This window comes from Tauraco erythrolophus, chromosome 6 (assembly GCF_009769465.1).
Source record: "Tauraco erythrolophus isolate bTauEry1 chromosome 6, bTauEry1.pri, whole genome shotgun sequence".
Classification (NCBI taxonomy): Eukaryota; Metazoa; Chordata; class Aves; order Musophagiformes; family Musophagidae; genus Tauraco; species Tauraco erythrolophus.
In genome coordinates this window covers 46,287,969-46,309,092 of record NC_141470.1, presented here as the reverse complement: position 1 = coordinate 46,309,092, position 21,124 = coordinate 46,287,969, and the positions used below count along the sequence as shown (strand labels likewise).

At 41.4% G+C, this 21,124-nt stretch overlaps 2 protein-coding genes across 4 annotated transcripts; one reads left to right on the top strand and one right to left on the bottom strand.

Annotated features, from left to right (window-relative positions):
* Positions 1-3,456: 3,456 nt before the first annotated feature.
* PNN (pinin, desmosome associated protein) lies at positions 3,457-14,517 on the bottom strand. Its single transcript, XM_086613121.1, has 9 exons — positions 14,370-14,517; positions 13,874-13,945; positions 12,907-12,975; positions 11,702-11,774; positions 11,523-11,617; positions 8,981-9,056; positions 7,095-7,250; positions 6,876-7,014; positions 3,457-5,834 (listed from the first exon to the last, which is right to left on the bottom strand). The coding sequence occupies exons 1-9, from the start codon at positions 14,480-14,482 to the stop codon at positions 4,552-4,554; spliced, it is 2,076 nt and encodes a 691-aa protein (XP_086469247.1). The 5' UTR covers positions 14,483-14,517; the 3' UTR covers positions 3,457-4,551.
* A 1,263-nt stretch (positions 14,518-15,780) lies between these two features.
* TRAPPC6B (trafficking protein particle complex subunit 6B) lies at positions 15,781-20,843 on the top strand. 3 transcript variants are annotated; one of them, XM_086613125.1, is made up of 6 exons: positions 15,781-15,861; positions 15,943-16,010; positions 17,157-17,274; positions 18,754-18,837; positions 19,898-19,991; positions 20,666-20,843. In XM_086613125.1, exons 1-6 carry the CDS (start codon positions 15,781-15,783, stop codon positions 20,695-20,697), a joined length of 477 nt encoding a protein of 158 aa, XP_086469251.1. In that variant the 3' UTR covers positions 20,698-20,843. The 3 variants fall into 3 exon arrangements, with proteins under 3 accessions (XP_086469251.1, XP_086469253.1, XP_086469252.1); XM_086613126.1 differs by lacking the exon at positions 15,781-15,861 and adding an exon at positions 16,561-16,781 and having other exon boundaries at positions 15,975-16,010; XM_086613127.1 differs by lacking the exon at positions 18,754-18,837.
* The last annotated feature ends 281 nt before the right edge of the window (positions 20,844-21,124 follow it).

Here is a 21,124-nt window from a genome sequence, read left to right as displayed (position 1 = left end):
TAACACCTATTTCCATCAGCTTTTGTTAGGATGAAACTATTAACTTTTATTTGCAATGACATCTTAGTAACTTTAACTACCGAGCTAGAAATGCAGAGATCCCTTAAGATATATTAAAATTAACAGAAGGATCAAATCAGAATTAATGGTGTAATTTAAATAAACTGAGTAGCATGGGTCTTTTAAGACATGGCTTTATACAAGTGAAAGAGATGTTGCATTTCCTGGGCTGTTCAGTATCTGCATTAACAATAAAGATCCCAAAGCAAATCATAATTTGGCAAAAGTTCTCCTAAGTACATTAAAGTCAACATCTATTTTATAGTGACAACAGTATATATGGCTTTAGTTATATTTTTATGATAGCACCAAAAGGCTCCGTACAGAATTTAGGGTTTCACTGTGTAGAACATTGCACCACTACATGGAAGAATAAAGTCCATGGCAAAAGCATTTAAACAATATAGTTCTCTTGACTTCGAATGTTTGGATGAAAATACAGATCAACTTTTACACCGAATCAAATGTAATGCCAAAAAGATGTTTTTTTTTAAACAAGTATCTTTTAAAAATTAGTAAAGGAACCTTAATTCACTCTTCTAGTCAGACAAATCTAAACAAGTAACAGTCATTCATCATCCAGATTTAAACCAAACTTTTTCAGCCAGGATAAGAAATAGTAAGAAAAAGCCATTATTGCTTCACTATTACAAAAACAGTTACAAGCATGACAACTAACAGTGCATTTCTAGAAAAATATGAAACTTGTGACTTATATTACTTTGAGTCTTGGTAACACGTTTCCAAGCTTTGAATGCCTCACATTTTGCTGTATAATAGAACACTGTCACCTAATAACAACTGCTGGAGCGAGGTTTATGGTGAAACACAGGTTTGCTATAAATCTGAGATGAGAAGGAAAAAAAAAGTCTGAAAGGGCAAAATTATATCCTCCAAAACACAGGTCTCTGTATATTACTCAGAGACCACTGCCACAGCATTTAATCCCATCATAAATACACGTAGTCTCTGAGAAATATTTCTTTGAGCAGGGCAACTCATTTTAAAGATCTGGGACATACACAAAACGAATAGGTTTGTCCTGTTGTACCACAGAAATTGCTACAAAATCAGCAGCTGAATCTGAATCTCAAAATTATAACTGGGACATAACCACAAGATCATCACTTTCATGATAAGCAAAAGATGCTCCAAAAATCTATTTGCAAATTTACTGGTTTTAGAAATTAATTTCGCTGGAGGAGGATGTTTAGTTCACCAATACCTATTTCCCACAGAAAAATTATGTTCAGGTTTCCTTTGAATACATAACAATGAAGCTGTTCTAAGCACGAAGACATCACCTTAAGTAAAGGAGGAGGAATTTGAAGAGGTGTACCTTTTATGCAAAGTCATGTTTCGGCTTATAATTAATGAACAATCTGTGCAAAATCTACTCTGACATGGACTCGAAGTGGAGCATCACAGAAAAAACATTCTTGAAGCCTTCCAGTTTATCTGTGCACAAGGACTGAAGAAAAAGACAAGTAAACGGTACAGAGTCGGTGCATAGCATAAAAGCTCTAAAAAAAACCCCAATTGCCTTCTGAAGTTATCCTTAAAGCTAGAAGGTACCATCTGATGGAAGCACTCCACGAGACAGGCAGAGAGCACACATGGTGTGTTGCCCTCTCAGGTAAGGCATCTCAACTTCATTCTTAGTTTTTCCCCTTTTCGATCGTTCCTTTTTCCATGTTGCTTGAGTGAGAAAGAGAACAAAGTATTTTTCTTTTGATCTCTACTCACCACTGTGGGGAAGGGAAATAAGAATGTATTTCAATTGTTGTCTACCCCTATGCTACCTGCACTTAATTTTTAAAAACCTCAAACTGTTACACCATATTCAGTCTTGAAATCATCAGCTATTTGAAATAGTAGACTGGCAACAGAGGAAGGAAATAGCATCCATGGTGTCAGCCCTATCCCCAGCTCTGAAATTGTTTCAAGATAAGAGGACGGCACCTTGAGGGCAAATGTAACAGTTGCTAAAAATACTACTGCTTTTAAAGACATAGGTCTTTATGTAATTGTGCTAATAGTATACTACTAACTCACACTATTTCTGTAGTGGAATATTGGTTGGAATATCTAGCTTTTAGAAAACTTAATTCCTGCAAAGTTATATTCTGATGTTTATGTTGCATTGAGCTGCTTCAATATAGCAAGGCTAACTTGTTAATTAACAGCACAGCTTAACCACGGCAGTTTCTTCTAACAAACATTAAACTATCCAATGCCTCACCAGCTTTGTACTCAGCAACAAAACTCCTGTATTTTCACCTTGTCAAATATACATTGCTGCCTTTAATATAACCTGAAACAACGTAATCAATTCACTCCCTACTTCAGTTACCGGGACTCACCACATCATTTTTACAAACTGCTAACACGCTCCTCTCGACTAGCAACCTACTTCTCCAGCTTTGCCTAACGACTACAATTATCAGCCAGTAGAACCTGGACAGTAGATACCCTACAGCAGTGAGTCACTCAAGCTCAAAATAAGAAACTTTAAAAATACTGTTAGGAAAATATAGAGAACTAAACAACAAAATTAAAATGGCCTCCAAAGACAATTTGAAATGTGAAGTTAGCTGAAACACGCAAACTAACAACATTTACTCAACTACTCAGTATGAAAGTTTGTTCCTTGTGGTAAACTGGTGTTTAACATCTCCAGTAAGGCATTTGAACTTTTTTTTGCTTGTCCTTCGAAAAGAAGGCACATTAAATCACCACATTCCTCTGAAGGGAAGAAAATACGGCTAGAGACAACTGACAAGGAAAACGATTCTCAGTTGTAGAGAAGCAGAGGCAGACAGGATATCGAAGTAGAAAATGGACTGAAGAACCTGGATAAAGTACTGAACTTGTAGAGAAGGAAGAAGCCTGAGGAGCTTTCCCAATGTGTCTATTTGCACTGAAAGAACACTCCATTTCATCCCTTGCCAGGCACGTTTCTTTAAGCCAGGAAGTTCAGCACTTCAGAACATAAGTCTGTCGCTACTCTATGTTCAGATGAAAAATCCAAAAATTGACACCCTCCCAAACTACAATTTTGCGAAAGTCCGCTCTACGTTCCAGAAAAATGAGGTATATATGGCATTTAGTACACTAAAATAAGCTTACATGTAATTTCCATTCCAAAATCCTTCTAGGACTTTGTGGCCTGTGATTTGGCATATGAGATACGAGAATTCTCTTCCTGCCAAGAAAACACAGATTCTAGCAGCGTTTCATAGTCAGTTAACAGGCATTAATTAAAGCCTGTAAGAACAGTTTCAGATACAAAGCTTCTAAGGTACAGTCACCTGCAATTACGATTCATGCTTTAAATGCAGAAAGACTAAGGTAATACACTTGTGTGTTACAGAAAACATCATAGGCATCAAGAGAGTAGTCTACAAAGCCACATTTATTTGCACATGTACAGAACAGAGCAACAGATGTTATTGTTTTCCATACAAAATTCTATAAAAACAGTATTCACCTTCATAGATAACACTATACCACTTTAAGTTGTATTAAATACATTCAGAAAGCATTCTTGCACGCACACAACATTAGTATTTAGGTAGTTCCAGGTAACTCCAACACTGCAATGTAATTATTCCTAGTGGTATGAAGGGATCAAAGATTAGTCTGCAACTAAAATAAAAAGAATCCTAGTGAGAAGCAAGCTGAAGTCTTTCCTCCAACTGGCCATCAAAGCAAGGAACATCATTAAACAGATTAACTGTCTCCAGAACACAGATGTAAATACTACCAAAGCACCTGCAGAAGGCAGGTAAGAGCGGTATTCCAGACTGACTTGAGCTATCTCGGCCAGTGTTAACATTCCCATTTAATCACTGCTTGCCTATGGATAGGAAAAGGTTTTATAAAACTGGAAGATAGAATTGAGTAAGAACTCGCAATTACAGAAGAAAAGTAGATCTGAATCAACTACTTTCCCTTCCTACCCAGCACTGGAGAGATTACTCCCTTTACTGGGTCTTAAGATTTTCATGCTTGCAAGGAATAGCGGGGAAAAGCAAAATTTTACGTTTCCTGCAACACTGCCTCCCTACATATGATCTAAAATGGGGAATTTAATTGTCAACAGGACATCTCAATTTATTTAAAACGCACATTTATTTCTACAAAAAAAAAGGTGTATAATACAGAAGAAGTGATCACACCTACTTCAAGGTTTACCTATTAAAATATACAGAGGATCTTAATGAGTACAGGATATTTAAAAAAAGATGCAAAGGAGTGTTAATCTTTTATTTTTACATTTTCAGGAACTTCACATAATTTTGGTAAGTAACCTTTTACAAAATTATGTAAAAAGTACAAGAATGCCTGGTAAACAGTCTGCATTTTTCCAAAAGATTTTTTACAGCATGCAATTCTTAAGGCAGCCTTCTCTTCCTCCTTACAAGGAATCCTTTCACTCAAATAATCTTCCGCTGCAAAGATTAGGCTAAGGAAGCTTGGTCTCTTCTGTTAACGCCTTTTGTCTTTCCTGTCTGATTTACGGTCTCTTTCACTCCGTGAAGTTCTCTTCCCTGACCGACTACTTTCTGATATAGACCTCTTTCTGTCAGATCTTGAACTTTTATCCTTTGAGCTTTTGGTATCTCTACTCCCACCTTTTGAGGACTTGTGACCTCTGTCTACTCCTGAAGCATCCCTTCGCTTCCTGTCCGTGCTCCTTCTGCGTTTTCTATCTCTGTTATGCCCTCTTCCTCGGCTTCGACTTCTACTTTCACTAGTGCTAGAGCTACTGCTGCTACTATCCCTGCTAGTACTTCCACTTGTAGTGCTGCTACTGGTGGAACTACTCCGACTGCTACTGCTGGCAGTGCTGGAACTACTTCCACTACTAGTACTGCTAGAAGTACTACTGCTACTGCTGCTGCTGCTACTACGGCCATGACCAGTTTTGTTCCCTGCTCTACCCCTGCTTCTACTCCTAGTCTTAGTCTTAATTTCTGCACTTGGTGTCTGACTCTGCTCTGTCTGTGCCTCAACCATCTTTACAGACACCACAGCATTTTCATCCTTGTCTGCCTGGGGCTCTGTATCCTGAGTGGACTGAGACAACTGAGGTGACTGTGGCAATGGCACAGACTGTTGCTGAGATGGAGCCTCAGCCACACGTTCTGGCTGAGCTTCAGGTGCCTTCTCCTGTTTTTCTTCAGGTTCAGCTTCAATTTCTGGTTTGACATCTTTCTCCTTCTCAGGAGAAGGAACATTACACACTTTTTCTGGTTGAGCATCACACTCTGTTTCTGGTTCCACTTCTTTGCCATTTTCATTTTCTACAGCTTCTACACTATCTGCCTCATTCATTTCAGCCACATCCTGCTCATTATCCACTGGCTGAATGTTTTCACTTTCCTCTTTTACAACTGTGACCTCTTCATGCTGACCATCCTGTTGCTTGTCATTCTCCCTCACCTCAGTAGTCTCTTCTACTTTAATCTCCATTTCATGTTTCTGTTCATCCTCTTCCTGTTCTTTCTCTGCATCGCTATGCCCTGAACCTGTTTTTCCCTTTTCCTCCCCTACCTCCTCCATTTCTACATCATTGTGCTGATTACCTGTCTCCAACTCTTCCACCTGCTGAGCCACCTTACCCTCTTCCTGCTCCTTGTTCTGTTCTTCCTTCTTTTCTTCATTGTGCACCTCCTGATGTTCTTTTTCCTTCATAGATTGTCTTCTGGGCCTGGCCTCCATTTTGTTAATCTGCTCTGCAAATTCATTTCGCCTGCTTTCAAAGAGTGCTAGGGAATAAATGCATAAATAAGTTTCAGATAATCTACGGACACTGAAGTCTATTTTCCCCTTAACTATGAGCTAATAAGTTATCAAATTGTTTTAACTTATAAATACTGCATCCTTATTCATTCTGAAGTAGCAAGCCATTCATGCATAATGAAAAGGACTGCTAGTTACCTTAAGAAAACAAAGCAAAGGGGATAGTCAGCTCAGCTGAGTATCAGAACAGTAAAGCCCTAAATCTAAGCTAACAGAGTTTTTTACTTCATTAAAATCAGTCCAACCAACAGTATAGCAAAATAATACCTTAATTTCCTGGTATTTATTTATTAACAAGGTTATACTTCCTAAGGTAAACAAAAGACAGTAAGAATCAGTAAAAAGCTGGTTAGGTATTAAGAAAGCTAAATAACGTAAGCTATTCAAACAGATGAGCTAGCTTCTCTTATCCCCCAACCCCACAAAATGAAGAAAAGGTCCTTAAGAAAAAAAAAAACACAACACATTCTCAGTTTAACGAAAAAGAACAGTAGGACTACCATCAACCGCAGTATTTTAAATTGTTTTCCAAAAGAAAAATATAGTCTTCCTGTGAAACAGAAATGAACAGACATTAAGGTAAAAAAAAAAATAATCATCACAAAGTTACAGTGCTGCGCTTAAGAAAATGCTTTTCAAATCCTTTGTAAAAACTTGCATTTCTTTGGGTCTTCAATCCACAGAATCTGCCTCTTCAAAAACTAAGTTCCTGCACTGGCACACATCTAGGTACTAAAGCTAACATAAAGGACTATGTTTTAAACACATACCTCTGAGATTATTCTTACACCTCTTTTGACTTCTTGTAAGAGAATCAAAGCACTTCCAACATAAAAATAAGTCACTGAAAGAGTAAGGTTCACTTATAATGAACACCCATGCAAGAAACATACAGTTTGTCCTAACCATGAAATACATGTATTTAAGCAGAGAGACTTAAAAGGAGTTTGTACAGCAAACATCGAGGGAGGCAAGAACAAGGGCCCTTATATCCAAAGACCACTTACCATTCATCTTTTTCTGTGACTCTTCCATCAACTTCTGCGTAGCAGGACACATTCTGCCAGGTATGTAGAATAAATGGGGTTTTGTCTTCGTTCTTATGTACTTAATTATTTTAGCATTATGTTCATTCCATTCTTCTTGCTGAGAAATGAAAGAAAATTACCCTAAGATACAGAAGAATAGTTTAAATGAGCAAGATCAAGAGCAAAACCAAAACTCACCAACTGAGCAAGCTCAACCTTTTGCTCCAGTAACCGCAGCTCTGTCTGTTTAGCACGTCTTTCTTCAAACAGTTCTCGCCTTTCATTTTCAACTTGCTTCCTTTCTTCCTCTGCCTGCACTTCAAGTTTTTGTTCAATTTCTTGTCGTCTCTTTTGCTAAGATAAATAAATAAGTATCTTACATGTTTTTTTCTAAACCAAGAAGGTGTTCTATTGGTTCAAGGTTCAATTAAGATTTTGAATTATTTACACCCCGTTACAGACATTCCTAAAAACACATCAAGAAATATCTCCTAGATTACATGTAATGGAAAAAAAGAGTGTCATTGCTTGCATGCATCTAATCTTTTGTGACTTAACTATAAAATTATGGGATCCCCTGTGGATTTCTATCTGCTTTTCCATCATTCAATTTGGATCTGAACTTTCAACACAAGCTTCAACATGTCTTTTTTTTTTTTGCAATGGCAGAAAAAAAGAAATAGATTTCAGGTATTTCACTTGGAGGGGAAAAATGTCAACTCCCCCAGAAACAAATGAAGGACTGCAGACTGGTACTTGTGACCAACAAAACAAATTACATTGTGAATACTTCCAGTATATTCATCCCTAATTAGATATATTACTGTAATCCAGGAATGCCCTGGATGTATGTTCTAGATGGCCATATATTCAGATTGTACAGTAGTTGTCTATTAAAAGAACACGATTTAGGGCTTAGACAACGAAACAGCTGTGTCCTAAAAATTCTCAGGCTTATACTTCAATTAAGCTTTTACGTATGAAGAGAACAATACCTATACAAATTCTCAGAAAAACGCTGCAAAGAGCAGTAACTCCTTAAAGTCTCTTTATGCAAAGACCTACTACTATAAATTAGACAAGGACTCCATGTTTCTAGACCATCCTAATTCATAGTTTCTTGTTCTACAGGCAAGCAGGCAACAGAGCGCTTTGGTCCTTTCTCATGCGCTACATGACAAGTTAGATAAAACAGTAAAATATCCAAATACTGAATCTTAAAGTAACCAACACCAACACTGCAAGCCAGCTATGCTAACACTACACAGAAAAGATTTTAAGTTTAGAGACTGCCACTCTATTCCCTGCTTCCACCGGACCGCCAAAGGTAGAACTTTCAAACCCTGTTTTTAATCTAAAGGTTATTGGTATTAACTGAATACTGCCCATTCAGGGCAACAGCAAACAAATACCATACCCTCCACAATTTAAAAGGGCATACTAGGAATAAAGTTACCACCATCCTATGTACAAGTTTTCTGAAGTTACCACCTTCAGTACGATCACAAATGCATTTATTAAAAACAGGAACTCTTGCTATCTGTACTAGGAGGGAGAAGTCATTTGTAGTCAAACACACAGTGTAACACAACCGTACATTTCTGTATACTTGGTTGTAATTTAAACATCTGGAACACATCAGGGCAGACACTGCTTCAGCAATACTGAATCACCATCATTTACAGAAGCAGTCTATGGCCTATTACATAGTTACCTGATTAAACTCCATTTACTTTGAAATGATTCCCAAATAACGTTAAGTGAGAAAAAAGATCATCTATTTTGTCTTACGCATTTAAAAAATGCACAGCAATTAAAAAACCATCAGCAAAACATTGCCTTTTCACTTCTGCAATGGTCAGAAATAGTGTTGTAAAGTCATGAAATTGTTAAGAGTCCTTTTCCTGCCTCCCATCCCAATTCCACTACACTAAACCAAACAAAAACCTACATGCACTCTTACCAATTTGTTCCATCTGCAACTTACACCATGGGGAATTTTCATTCCTATTTGAAGCAGATTATCTACACAATTTTGCTTTATTATTTACAATCTAGAATCTGATAGAACTAAAAATAAGTACCCTTTCAGTAGCAACTGTGGACTCCTGCTTAAATTTTTGAAGAGTGCCCATCAACAAGCCAAATATACGTCGATTCCTGAATAAAAACAAAAAGAAGTTTGAGATTCAGTTCAAGTACTAAGATTTTTATATGCATAAACAATCTGTGAAACTTTCCACCTCAGACACGTTTATTTTTAAAGGCTGAGTATTACTCAAGGCCATTAGCAACAGAACACATATTGACTGTGCCAACAGACAAGGATATAATTTATAGTGACATATCATATTTTGCTTAAGAGTAAAACATAGCTCTTATCCGTAACACAGCACAGCCAGCACTAGGAAAACTGGAAGCCTGCACATTTTATATCTGGAAATAATGACACTAAGGAAATATTAAAAGAAGAGATCCAAAAGCAGAGTACTGAAGGTTGAGTAAATACAGTGTGAGCTATCAATAAGGCAGTGAACTGGAAGGTCGTTGGACTTTCTGAAAAACACACCCCCCTCAGCCTCACTCAGAGGATTAAGGAGATATGGAGCCACAGGGGAGTGAAAACTTACATGTCACAGTCTGCCTTAAAAAAAAAAAAAAAATCTTCTACAAGGAGACACTGCACTGTGGGATGGAAACAGAATTGCTCTCATCCAATTAAGTGCTGTTTTGAGAAAACTTAAGTAAGCAAAATTCTTCAAGGAAATCCCTTCTTCGGAAAAAGAACCGATCTCTTGAACTTCACCTTTTCTTTCTTTCCATTTAATCAGAAATTAAGCCTTCACAGCAAGAAGCAGACTCTTATTTGCCTTGAAGTTTTACCCAATTAAGAGAGAAAGGAAATGCTACTCTTTTCACTCAGTACCACTCTATCTACTACAGTGGCACAAACTTGACACGGAAAGGTAAAGATACTTGTATATTAAACAGTAGAAAAAGGAACAAAGAATAAAAAATTGAGAGCTAGAGATTACTCAAAGTTTATTTGTCTATGAATGACATCCCAGAAGACACTGAGCAAAATCAAGAGTTAGAATCATAGAATGGTTAGGGCTGGAAGGGACCTTCAAAGGTCATCTAGTCCAACCCCCCTGCAAGGAACAGGGATATCTCCAACTAGATCAGGTTGCTCAGGGCCTCGTCCAACCTGGCCTTGAACGTCTCCAGGGATGGAGCATCCACCACCTCTCTGGGCAACCTGTTCCAGTGTTCTACAACTCTCATGGTAAAAAATTTTTTCCTAATATCCAACCTGAATCTACCTCCCTCTATTTTAAAACCATTACCCCTTGTCCTATCACAACTGGCCCTCCTGAACAGCCTCTCCCCATCTTTCCTGTAGGCCCCCTTGAGGTACTGGAAGACCGCTATAAGGTCACCCCGGAGCCTCCTCTTCTCCAGGCTGAACAGCCCCAACTCTTTCAGCCTGTCCTCATAGGAAAGGTGCTCCAGCCCTCTTATCATCTTCGCGGCCCTCCTCTGGACCCTCTCCAACTGGTCCATGTCCTTCTTATGTTGGGGACTCCAGAACGTCCAGTTCAATGGACGCTGCCCTTTTAAATACCCTCTTTCCACCACAAGTCACACAGAGATCAATACTGTTTCTCTCATCTCCTCAGAAGATTACTGAAGTGCAAAACAGTAAAACTACATCTCTGAGGAAACAAACTTGTAGTGCCTGAAGCTCTAGAAAGTTCATGAATAATTTTGAAAGTCCTTCTGCGAGGAAAGCAGTGTGAAACTGGTGATGGAAGCAACAGCATTCCGTTAGTTGTAACTGTAAAAGAAGCAAGTGAGGTGCGTTTTCTGCACTAATTGATCTGTGGTCGTTATCAGAGCAGTTTTCTATTGTTCCTTATTCCAGTTCTCATTCTTCTATTTATTTGACGTATGGGTTATTACTAGACCAGGTGAGCTGCAAACTGAAGTGGATGGAGTCCAAGAGGTTGGACACAGTTTTGTGTATTTGCTTTTCCAACACCTCTTCCCAATAGAACTGCATTTTAGCAGTTTTTATGAGCTACCCGGACACAAATAAAATTACGAAAAGGGAGGTATACATAGGAGGAATCTGAAAAGACGCAGGCAAAAGGAAGGTCAGACTGTACACACAATAACGAACCTGAAAGTAATAAAATACACATACTGCATTAAAAAAGGCAGAAATCCACACCCAAAAGCCTCCTTCAACCAACAAAATAAATGATGTACCAAGACAGTTGTAGCAGTTCAAAATGTTAAGTAAGCAATGAAGAGATACATATCTATATCTATTTCTGTCTTACACAAAGATGATCAGTTACAAAAGCACTAGCAATCATGTTCCTGTAGGTGGCCTGAGAAGCAGAACCCCCGCCAGTTATGTGAAGTGAACTCCGTGTTGTTACTGCTGGGAAGTATTTTGAGATAGTATTTTTAAAAATCAATTTTATACCACTATGGTACCTCTTCAACATCACCTTTGACACATAACAGCATCTGTATAATGCTTTTTAAATCTAAAGCCACTTTCTACGCTAGCACTCAGAGGTACCACATTAGTGCTTAAAAGAGATTTCTGCATACCTTTGTTTTCCTTTCTCATCCATATTTTGATCTTGTATAAGGTCTCGACGTGTTCGCTCTTTGGAGGTAGCAACAACAGAAGATGGCAACGCTGGCTGTAACAAAGGAAAACAAACTACTTTGCTCATGTTCCAGATAAGTATGTTTCTCCCTGCACAGCTCCATTTGTCACGTATTACCTTTTTAATATCATCATCCTCTGCGTCGCTTTCTTGGCGTGATTCTCTTCTTGTCCGACGTTCTCCACCCAGCCTGAGGAAGAAAAAGTATTAATGGTCACTAGAGAACACATATTTAGGACAGTATCTGTTCTAACATGAGAAAAATACAAGTCAGCATTATCTAGTCAGAAGAACCAACGCTTCCAGTAAGAGTCTCCCCACTGTTCCAATGACCAGTCAGGAGCATTTTACAGACAGAATCTACTGTTGGTAAAATTAGTGAGAGAAAACAGTTTAAGTTTAATACAACTTGCACAGTAAAATAAAAAGAAGAGTCTGCATTGCTACCACATTTGACTTTGTAGAATACTTTCACGTTTTTTTTAATGTTTGCACTTTTCTTTTTCCAGAACCTCTGAAACGGCTACTGGTATAACGAAATTGCCAGACAGATTTATATGCATCAAGATATAAAGGTTGGTATGACTTTTCAAATGGGAAATTCTATTTCATTTACCTAGCCAAATACCTAGAAAACGGGTGAGGAGGGGCAGAGCACTTAGGACCTGAGAACTTGGATAAACGGAGGCTTTAACCAAGAAGGACTAGACAGAGTGTTCAATAAAAGTCATTCTCAGCTTTCACTCTCAGCTTTATGGCACAGCATTTTACTACGAGTAAAGCAGTTTCACAGTATTCATTTTGTGTTAACTCAAAAATCCAAAATCAAGAACTAAAGTCAAGAACTACCACTGCCCATAGAATGAAGCTCACTATAATCAGTCACAACTGACAGATCTGCATCCAGATGTGAAAGCTCAAAATCGGAGTCTATCACACTGTTTGCATTCAGTTTATTGAATGGGAGAGCTCAGTCATAATTCAATTTGTGTCTACTGTAAAACAAACCTGGGCTACTAAGCACAAATATGACATGGCAGACTGTACACCAACTAAACCAGAAAATTCCAAGAATCTTTGTATTGCTGTATCTTTAAATTATTGCTATAATCTTTTTACTGCTATAAGGTACGAACAAAATTTCACCACGGTCAATTGCTATCATCCAAACATATTTCCAACAAGTTCTGAACACGTAACCTCTCAAGACGACAGTGAAAGTCATCAGTTATTAACAGTTATTGAAACAAAGTATTTTAAATTTACTGTTACAAATTCTCATTCCGATAAAGCAAGTTCTCTGCATCAGTTTGCGCACCCACCTACTGGTTGCCCCTTCAAGATCCCTCTGTTTGGCTGGGGGTCCTCCTCCACTATCCGAGAATCCACGCCTAAAAAGAAAACGCTTGTGATCTCAGAACAAGTTAAGTAACCCCAGGTTCACCTTGAGCCTGCACGATCAAACTGTGTTTTAGCTTTACGGTCATGGTATAACAGTAAGTTTTACTCATCTCTATCATCATTTTCTGTTACTACTAATAAAGCATTTAAACGTACTGCTTGTGGATCAACTAATTCAAACTTGAATTTCTGCACTTATTCAATCGAGTAGTTACATTCAATCAAGGAGACTCATTATAGGCAAGTGCTCTTATCTGCAATAATTTCAAGATGTATTAAGTCTTAACCAGCAGTTTAATATTGAAATTCATCAAAAAATCCACTACATACTCTATTATGAGTATGAAAGAATTACTAAACAAAAATGGGTCTTTTCACTCTACTTGACACAGAGGGGGAAAGGAGGAAGGAAAAAAAAAAGAAAAAAAAAAGGAAAACCCACAACAAAACACTAGTGGTTTTACCTACGTGTGGTCTAAAATTCCTGTCGACTTCAACTCTTTCTATTCTTAATGGAAAAGCTGCCAGTTTCTTAATTACTGAGAGATTGGTTTTGGACAATTTGAAAGAGACAAGCTCCCAGATAACACATAATACCTCCCTTAACTTCGACATACCCCCTTATTTTTCAGGCTAGTGGCTAAAAGGGTTAAGGAAAAGCACCAGTTTAAACTCCTCATAACTCAGAACAAGAATGTATTTTAAATTTTAGGCTGTGACACAAAACCCCAAACGCCCCGGGCGTAGGCCAGCTTTGGTGCCTGCTCGCCAGCACAAAGAGGCACGGGGTCAGAAGAGAAACACACAACACCCCAGCGTAAGGGCAGCAAACCAACGCCAGGGTAAAGGGTGGAAGAAACCCCACCGCCCGCTTCCGCAGCCCCTTACCTCAGCGATAAGCTCCCGCGCCCTCTACCTCCACCGAGGCCTGCGATGGGCAGCAGTCTGTTCTGAGGGGGCCTGCGGGAGACAGCGGGCGCGGTTAGCGGTACCTGCGCCAGCGCCCCCGGCCGCCCCCCAGGGCGCTGCGGCCCGTCCGCCCGCGGGTGGCCACGACCGTTCCCTCACGCACCCCACGGCTGCGTCCCCCTGCCATCACCCCCCGCCGGGACGGGCGGAAGCCACCGGCAAACCGGCGGCACTAGGGCCCCAGCAGAGGCGCGGCGACAGCCGGGAGAAGGGCGCGGGAGCGGCGGCCTACGAGCCGCTTCCCGCCGCCCGCCGCCGCTCCCGCCGCGCCGGGACACCAGCGCGGCGCGCGCCAGCTCCCCTCATCCTCACGCTCACGCCGGCCCCCCCCCCCCCCCCCCCCCGCCCCGGCCCAGCCCAGCCGCTCCTCACGCCTCCGCCCCGCCGGGCCGGGCCGGGCCGGGCCGCTCCTCACCTCACATCGTTGGGGTCCCGGCCCGTGAGCTTGCGGATGTTCTCATCCACGTGCTTCAGGCTCTCCTTGGCTTTCTCCAGCTGCTCCTGCAGCGCGCGCACCGCCACCGCCATCCCTCCCTCCCGTCCGCAGCGCGGCGCGGCCTACCGGGGCGCAGCGCAAGGCACCGCTGGGTAACGGCGGGGAGAGGCCCCGCCCACGCGCGGCCCGCCCGGCGGCCCACCACTCCGGCAGCCGCGGGCCAGACAGCGCAGCCAATAGCCCCTCGGCGGCCCTCTCGAACCGCCAATAACCGGGCACGAGAGGAAAGGGCACGCCCCTCGGGGAAGGCTCGCTGGCGGCGCTCACGAATCACAGGGCCCAGGCACAGACTGGCATTCTGGCTGACCAATTAACGGAAGCCCTGCCTGCCAGGTCTACGAATCGCCAAAGAGGCCGCCGGAGTGACATCGCTCAGAGCTAACGAGAACTCACTGCGTCATTTTCCTGAAACCCAATCAGAAAGCCACCTCGAGGACGTTTAACCCCACCCTCCTAGGACGCAGCCGACGGGCTGGCACGCGGGCGGCCCGGGCGGGGGCCAATCATCTCTCTGGTACCGGCGCCGCCGCCCCAGGCGAGCCAATAGGCGGCGGCGTCATTGAGCGCTGCCGCGCTGCGCCGTGGCTGGCGGGCAGGCCGGGTGCCGGCCCCGCGCCTGCCCTGGCGTCTCCTGCCCGTCACCCGACGCGGTGTGACGTGGGCTTCACCGGCCAGCTCTCCGCTTAACGGCCGTAAAGCTCCGTTACCGGGCGTTGCTCGTGACTGCCGGGCTGGCGAGGTTTTCAACTACGCTCTCCCCCGACGGGCGGCCGGCGCCGTTTCTGTGGCGAGGCGGGGGTGAAACCCCCGGCGAACGAGCGAGTGACGTTCCGAAGGGAATAAAAGCCCCGCAGCCCCTCCCCGGGTTCAGCAGTCAGGCGGGCGGGGGGCAGCTCCGTAACCGGGAGGCGTGTTCGTGCCCCGGCCCTGGCTTCCCCGCACAGCACCCGCTTACGCGTCCCGGCTCGCTCCGCCGCCGGAGGCAGCGGGTTGTGGAACGCCATAACGTCAAAGGCTCTTCCCAGCCTCAGGAGAGGCGTCAGCCGGCGCCAGCCAGCGGCGGGAGGCCTTCCCCAGGCGGCGGCGGGCGGGAACGCTGAGCGGTTCCCTGACGGGGCGAGCCGGTTAGGCCGCCGCTGCCGGGGCTGCGCCGCTCCGCCTCGGTCAGGAGCATCGGCAGCCGAGAGGGCCCGGCCGAGCCGTGCGGCCCCGAACCAGCCGGAAGGGGCGGTGGCGGCGGCGGGCCCCGGCGGCAGCTGGTGGTTGCCGCGGCGCTGGGCCGGGCGTTAGGCGAGGTGGCGACGGGGGGGAGCCCCGTTGCGGAGCGGAGATGGCGGACGAGGCGCTCTTCCTGCTACTGCACAACGAGATGGTGGCGGGGCTGTACCGCGCCGCCGAGCAGGGCGAAGGGGTGAGTGGGGCCGGGGCCGCCCTGGGGGCTGCCCGGCAGCGGCCGCGGTAAAGCGGGTCGGCGGCGCCTTGTGTCTTGCAGGAAAACGGCCGCTGCACCACCAAGCTGGAGAGCATGGGCTTCCGCGTCGGGCAGGGGCTGATCGAGAGGTGAGTCCCGCCGCTGCCGTTGCGGCGCCTCGCTTCCTGCTCCCGCGGCCGGCGGGCGTTGCTCGTCCTCGGGGGTTTTCCCCCACGTCTGCTCCGCGAGGGCCCACGCCCCCTCCTTCCCCGCCCGCTGAGGCCGGGAGTGTTCGCCCGCTCGGTGGGAAGCTGCTCGCTGCTTCGGGTTAATAGAGAACCGGTTATGCTGCGGGTCTGTTCCTCTTACTATACGTTCTGGTGTCCTCTCTTGGCATCTCCTTGCAGGGACCTGTGTTTGAATGGCACGGGACAGTTTTGGAGTGTGTGTTTTTCTAGTGCTTTCTGAGATGAAAACTGAGCGTATGGGTTACTTTTAACAATGATCCTTTTTAACTGCACTTTTTGTAGACCTACTTTTGCGTGTTTCCTACTTCTGGTATGTTTCATGATTTTCTTCTCTTTATGATTCCTTTATTAAGCATACTTTTATGATTGGCTACTCCTGTTTCGTTTGTCTAAAGCACTCTCAGTCCTTTGAACTTTACCACTGAGCCGCGTTGCCTCCTTGTTTCCCCAGGCCCTTTGGGGCTTCAAGATGACTTACCGCACGTCCAACTTCAGCGCCCTCGTTCTGAGGTCCTGTGGAGAGTCTTGAGCTTCTGAATTTATGCTTTCATTGAGCAAAGTGGTGCTTCAGTGCCAGATAAAGACTCTGAAGGAGGATAGAGAGAATTATGAAATAAGCAAGAGAAGTTCCTTTTCGGGAAACGGGAACAAGTTTTATGGATTCGTTCCTATGTGTTAGTGCTTTTTTGCATATTTGAAGGACTCCTTCCAAGCAGTAGTATAGATGTGAGCTTTTTGTTTCTCTTCTGTTTAGACATTTAGTTGAAGATAAAACTGATGGAGTGCTTTGCATCTTTCTGTACTTCATCTGTCTTTAATAATCATATAATTAAAACCATTTATTCCGCTGTCATATTGCAGGTAGCAACACCATGTTGCTCTTAAGTTAAAATACTTGACGAATGCAGGGTGATGCTAGAATGATACTGTACGATGGTTGGATAATGGTGCATAGTATTTTTTTTTTTTTTAGTATTTTGTTTTTCTGTTTAATCGATCAAGTTGTGTGTATCTTCATTAATGATATATTTTTCTCTTATCTCTTAGGTTTACAAAAGACACTGCCAGGTTCAAGGATGAATTAGATATTATGAAGTTCATTTGCAAAGATTTTTGGACAACTGTATTCAAAAAACAAATAGATAACCTAAGGACCAATCATCAGGTACTAATGCTGTAGAATAAGATTTAACTTAGAAAATCATTAACAGTTTTGAGTTACTAGCACATTTTTTTTTTTTCCTGGTCTGGAATTAATTACCTGATAAGAAACCCAAAATATTCTTTATTTGTTTTGTTTAAAAACCAAGTTTTTAAGTTTCATGTTAGCATGTAGCTTCAGAATACAATTTAATAATTGCTTGTGATGTCTTTATTGCTACCCTGTTTGAAAAGACTAAATAGTTTGAATTTCATTTGTGCTGTTGCAGTTACAAACTGATAGGACAGTAATGGTTATAGTTGTTTAAGACTTAAACAGGAACTTTTTCAGGTATCTCCCAGTAAATTTTAGTAGAAAACTAGTGTGAGAAAGTGTTATTGCTGTCTTAACATCTATTTAAATAGAATGGGTTGAACTATTTTTTTATTTTGAAGAATATTTACTGTTTTCAGCAGTTGAGACACTTAGTTGCACTTTACTGAACATACTTATATAAGAAAAAGCTGAAGAACTTGCTAAATTTATATGTTGGTGATATTGTGTTGTATCTATGTCCTTTCCTACATCAACAGCCACTGTTCGTAAAGCAAGATCAAAATAATTTAAGGAACTATTTTACTAGAGTAAAAAATCTTTTTTGTTTTGAATGACTTCGTTTTCCTATGGCCATTTTCCTATTTGTCGAGGTAGGAACAAGAGAATTTGTGCAAGGATTGTGCCAAATAAAATAGGTTGTATTTCTCTGTGAGCTGTTTATGAAGTAATAACTTTAACAGATAATAATTGCCTTAGAAATCTGTTTTTGCCTTCAAAGAAAGCTGCAGTATTTGGTGTAGGTCTCAATTGCATATGCAGCCTTAATTTAATTTCAAGGGTTTATGAGTTTCCAAAGTAGCACAATTGTTAGCAAAGAGCCTAAAATGACAGGTGTAGAATAAGCTACACTGTGTTCATACTTAATTTATTAAAATGCATATTGTGGCACAAAATGGTAATGTAGAAAACATGAGACGCTTAATTTGATCACCTGCTTGGTGGTGTTGCCTGTATCGCTATTGAAGAAGATAATTCTCACTGAATTTGAGAATAAGAATAGTGAATTGCATACCAAATGAATATTAAGATTTGAATGTAAAAATCAGTGTGCATTTGATACATTAACAAAGACTTTCTAATATGGAACTAGTATTTCTGAGCATGGAAGGACTCTTCCAATAAGGGTGTAAATAAATGTTTTTTAGAGCTAACTGATCATATTATTATCTAGGGGTTTTGTTGTAAACTGACAATTAAATGTCTTTCGTTTTGATATTTCATGTAAGTAAATAATGCAATTTAAACTTAAATCACACATGCCTTAATCTAAAATTTAGTTTTTCAGCCTGAGAACATTTATATTGTATCTACAAATCAAATCCCTTCACATAAAATGTTGATTACATGTTACTGTATAGTTAACTAAAAAACTTTTATTTTTAACAGGGTATTTATGTCCTTCAAGACAATAAATTTCGTCTCTTGACACAAATGTCTGCAGGAAAGCAGTATTTAGAACATGCACCAAAGGTACCCTTCAGTTTCATCCTTGGGATCTACCAGTTTGATTTGAATTGTCTTGATATATTAATAATAACTTTAAATTTTGTAGTTGAATTGATACAAACTCTTCAAAAGGGCAACTAAAGTTTCGTCTCCAAAACCTGTGCTTTTTGGGGATGCGCCTTGTTTTGGAACAGTGGATTTCATTTATGGTTCAGGAAACGTTCATAGTTGTGAAACACGCTGTTGTCGTGTTTGGATTACTTGACAGTAGGAGCTGGTCTGCTACTGTCTGCCACTATCACATGAATTCTTTCTTCCTCTTTGGAAAGCATGTGCTTTCTGAAGCTTTTTTAAAATTTCCCAAGCGTATTTGGAAGATGCTATCTGTTACCTAGAACAAGCTTCTGAGATTATACGAACATTCAGAAAGATCTTGCACCAGTTAAATATAGTTTTGAGTGTAGATGCTGAGTTAGAGTAATAGTTTAGGTAAGTGAAATCAGCACCTCTGCAGAACCTCTTATAAAGCACTTTGGTTCAGGTGGCTGTAAGAAACAGGGCGTTCAGCCCCATTTTGTGGTTACTTAACTCCTCGTCTTCTTAGTCGTCACAGTTGCGGGCTACTGTCTTTGGGATTTTTTTTTAGTGTTTGGTGAGACGTTTCTTCTGTTTTGCAACATATATTCTAAATATCTGCAGGCCCTTGTGTTCCAAGATGCGTCCTGTGCAGGAATGCTGTCTTGGACTGTTTCTCCTTCATTGAATTTAATACCAGTTGCTAATTTCAGGCAAGGTTTGGGAATAATTGTTTTAAGGATATTAAGTTCTACAGGTTTAATGGAAATAGAAACAAGTGACTCAAGATAGTGCCTCAAACAAGAGAAATCTGCATCGTGAGCTCCGCTGTACCAAATATTGGAGCTTTCATCTATTAGAGACATGACAAAGTATCTCAAGCACAGTAACAAAACTGACATAGTTTTATCTTGTCCAAGTATCAAGTCTTATTCTTGACTACTTAGTTTCAATCTTTAGCAACAAGCTTCACCCTTGTCACTTACTGAAAGTGCAACTTTGTATTCAGTATTTAGCATTTACCTGTGGACTGATCAGAGGAGGCCTATCGAATTTGGGAATAAAGAGTATTGTAACAGCTGAAGTTTCATCAATGCCTGCGTGTAAGTAGTTCTCGGAGTATTCAATTATTAGCTTGCTTGCTGACTTTCCTTCCTGACTTCATCACTGTGTAAGCATTTATCAAGGTGGGATTAGTTTGAAGGTGCTGCGCCAGAGGAGTCAGTATGGACTTCAGGATGTGGCTTGTCACTGAATGCTTTAGTGTTTAGAAGATGCTGACAGAGGGTGAACCTCCATGATATTGAGTGGAAAGCAAAACTTAAAGTTTTATTTACATTTGGAAGCGTCAGATGCATAAGGGTGTATGTCTAGAAAGCTGTTTGAACAAGCGAAGATAAAAACAACTAGATACATCCTCTTTCTCCACAGAAGCCATTAAGAAAGTTAGTAAGTGACATTGTAACTACCTAAGCTGCTTAAGGTGGATTAAAAAATTTCCATAGACTTTGCGCAGATTTTAAATTTAGCTGACAAAACTGTTGTCATGTGGGACATAGGTCAACTTAAAGAAAAAAAGGAAAGAGAGAAAAAGCTATTCGTCAGGACTTAAATTTAAATGCTGAATTTAAATACTATCTAGATTGTTGATAATTAAACTGTTAAGATTGAAATGTTCTGTACTGTTTCTTTTAACAAAATGATCACAAGAAAATAAGTACTTGGAAAAATAACTCTAATGGTGATACTGTGATCTGACTTTGCTTTTTCTTTGCAGGTAAATTTCAGGTGATGATACAGAAGATGTAGGGAACATTCAAATCTGCGTATCTACCTTAAAAATCCTTTGTGTGTGGATTCAGTATCTTGGTTCAGCTTTGTATGTAGCTTGTAAATTATAGCAGTGTGCAGCACAATTCCAAAATAGAAAATAAATGTTCATGAAAATAACTTAACACTATCCTTGTATCTTGGTATGAAATTTATTCTCTGTCAAGGTATTAATGTCCACATGGTAAAAACTGTCTACTCCAAAGTTTCCAGCAAAATACTTCAATTACCAAAACAGCACACATGGAAGACGGGAGGCACACTTTGAGAACAGAGTGAAAGCCTAAAGACCAAGACTGAATTGGAATAAGAAACTAATGTGTTTTGTGTCACCTGACAGGAACGCCCAACTGCTTCCTTTCCCTTTTCGATCTGAACTGTGAGGCAGCAGTTGCTTTTGTATTAT

What these genes read in the sequence shown, in the direction of transcription:
- PNN (XM_086613121.1), bottom strand. Translation starts at nt 14,482, where the DNA reads ATGGCGGTGGCGGTGCGCGCGCTGCAGGAGCAGCTGGAGAAAGCCAAG. An exon ending in CGGGACCCCAACGATGTGAG is followed by an intron (nt 13,946 to 14,369) that starts GTGAGGAGCGGC and finishes TGTCTCCCGCAG; the next exon opens with GCCCCCTCAGAACAGACTGC. An exon ending in AGGATGATGATATTAAAAAG is followed by an intron (nt 11,618 to 11,701) that starts GTAATACGTGAC and finishes CCTTTGTTACAG; the next exon opens with CCAGCGTTGCCATCTTCTGT.
- TRAPPC6B (XM_086613125.1), top strand. Translation starts at nt 15,781, where the DNA reads ATGGCGGACGAGGCGCTCTTCCTGCTACTGCACAACGAGATGGTGGCG. An exon ending in CCGCCGAGCAGGGCGAAGGG is followed by an intron (nt 15,862 to 15,942) that starts GTGAGTGGGGCC and finishes TGTGTCTTGCAG; the next exon opens with GAAAACGGCCGCTGCACCAC. An exon ending in ATTTAGAACATGCACCAAAG is followed by an intron (nt 18,838 to 19,897) that starts GTACCCTTCAGT and finishes CTTTGTATTCAG; the next exon opens with TATTTAGCATTTACCTGTGG.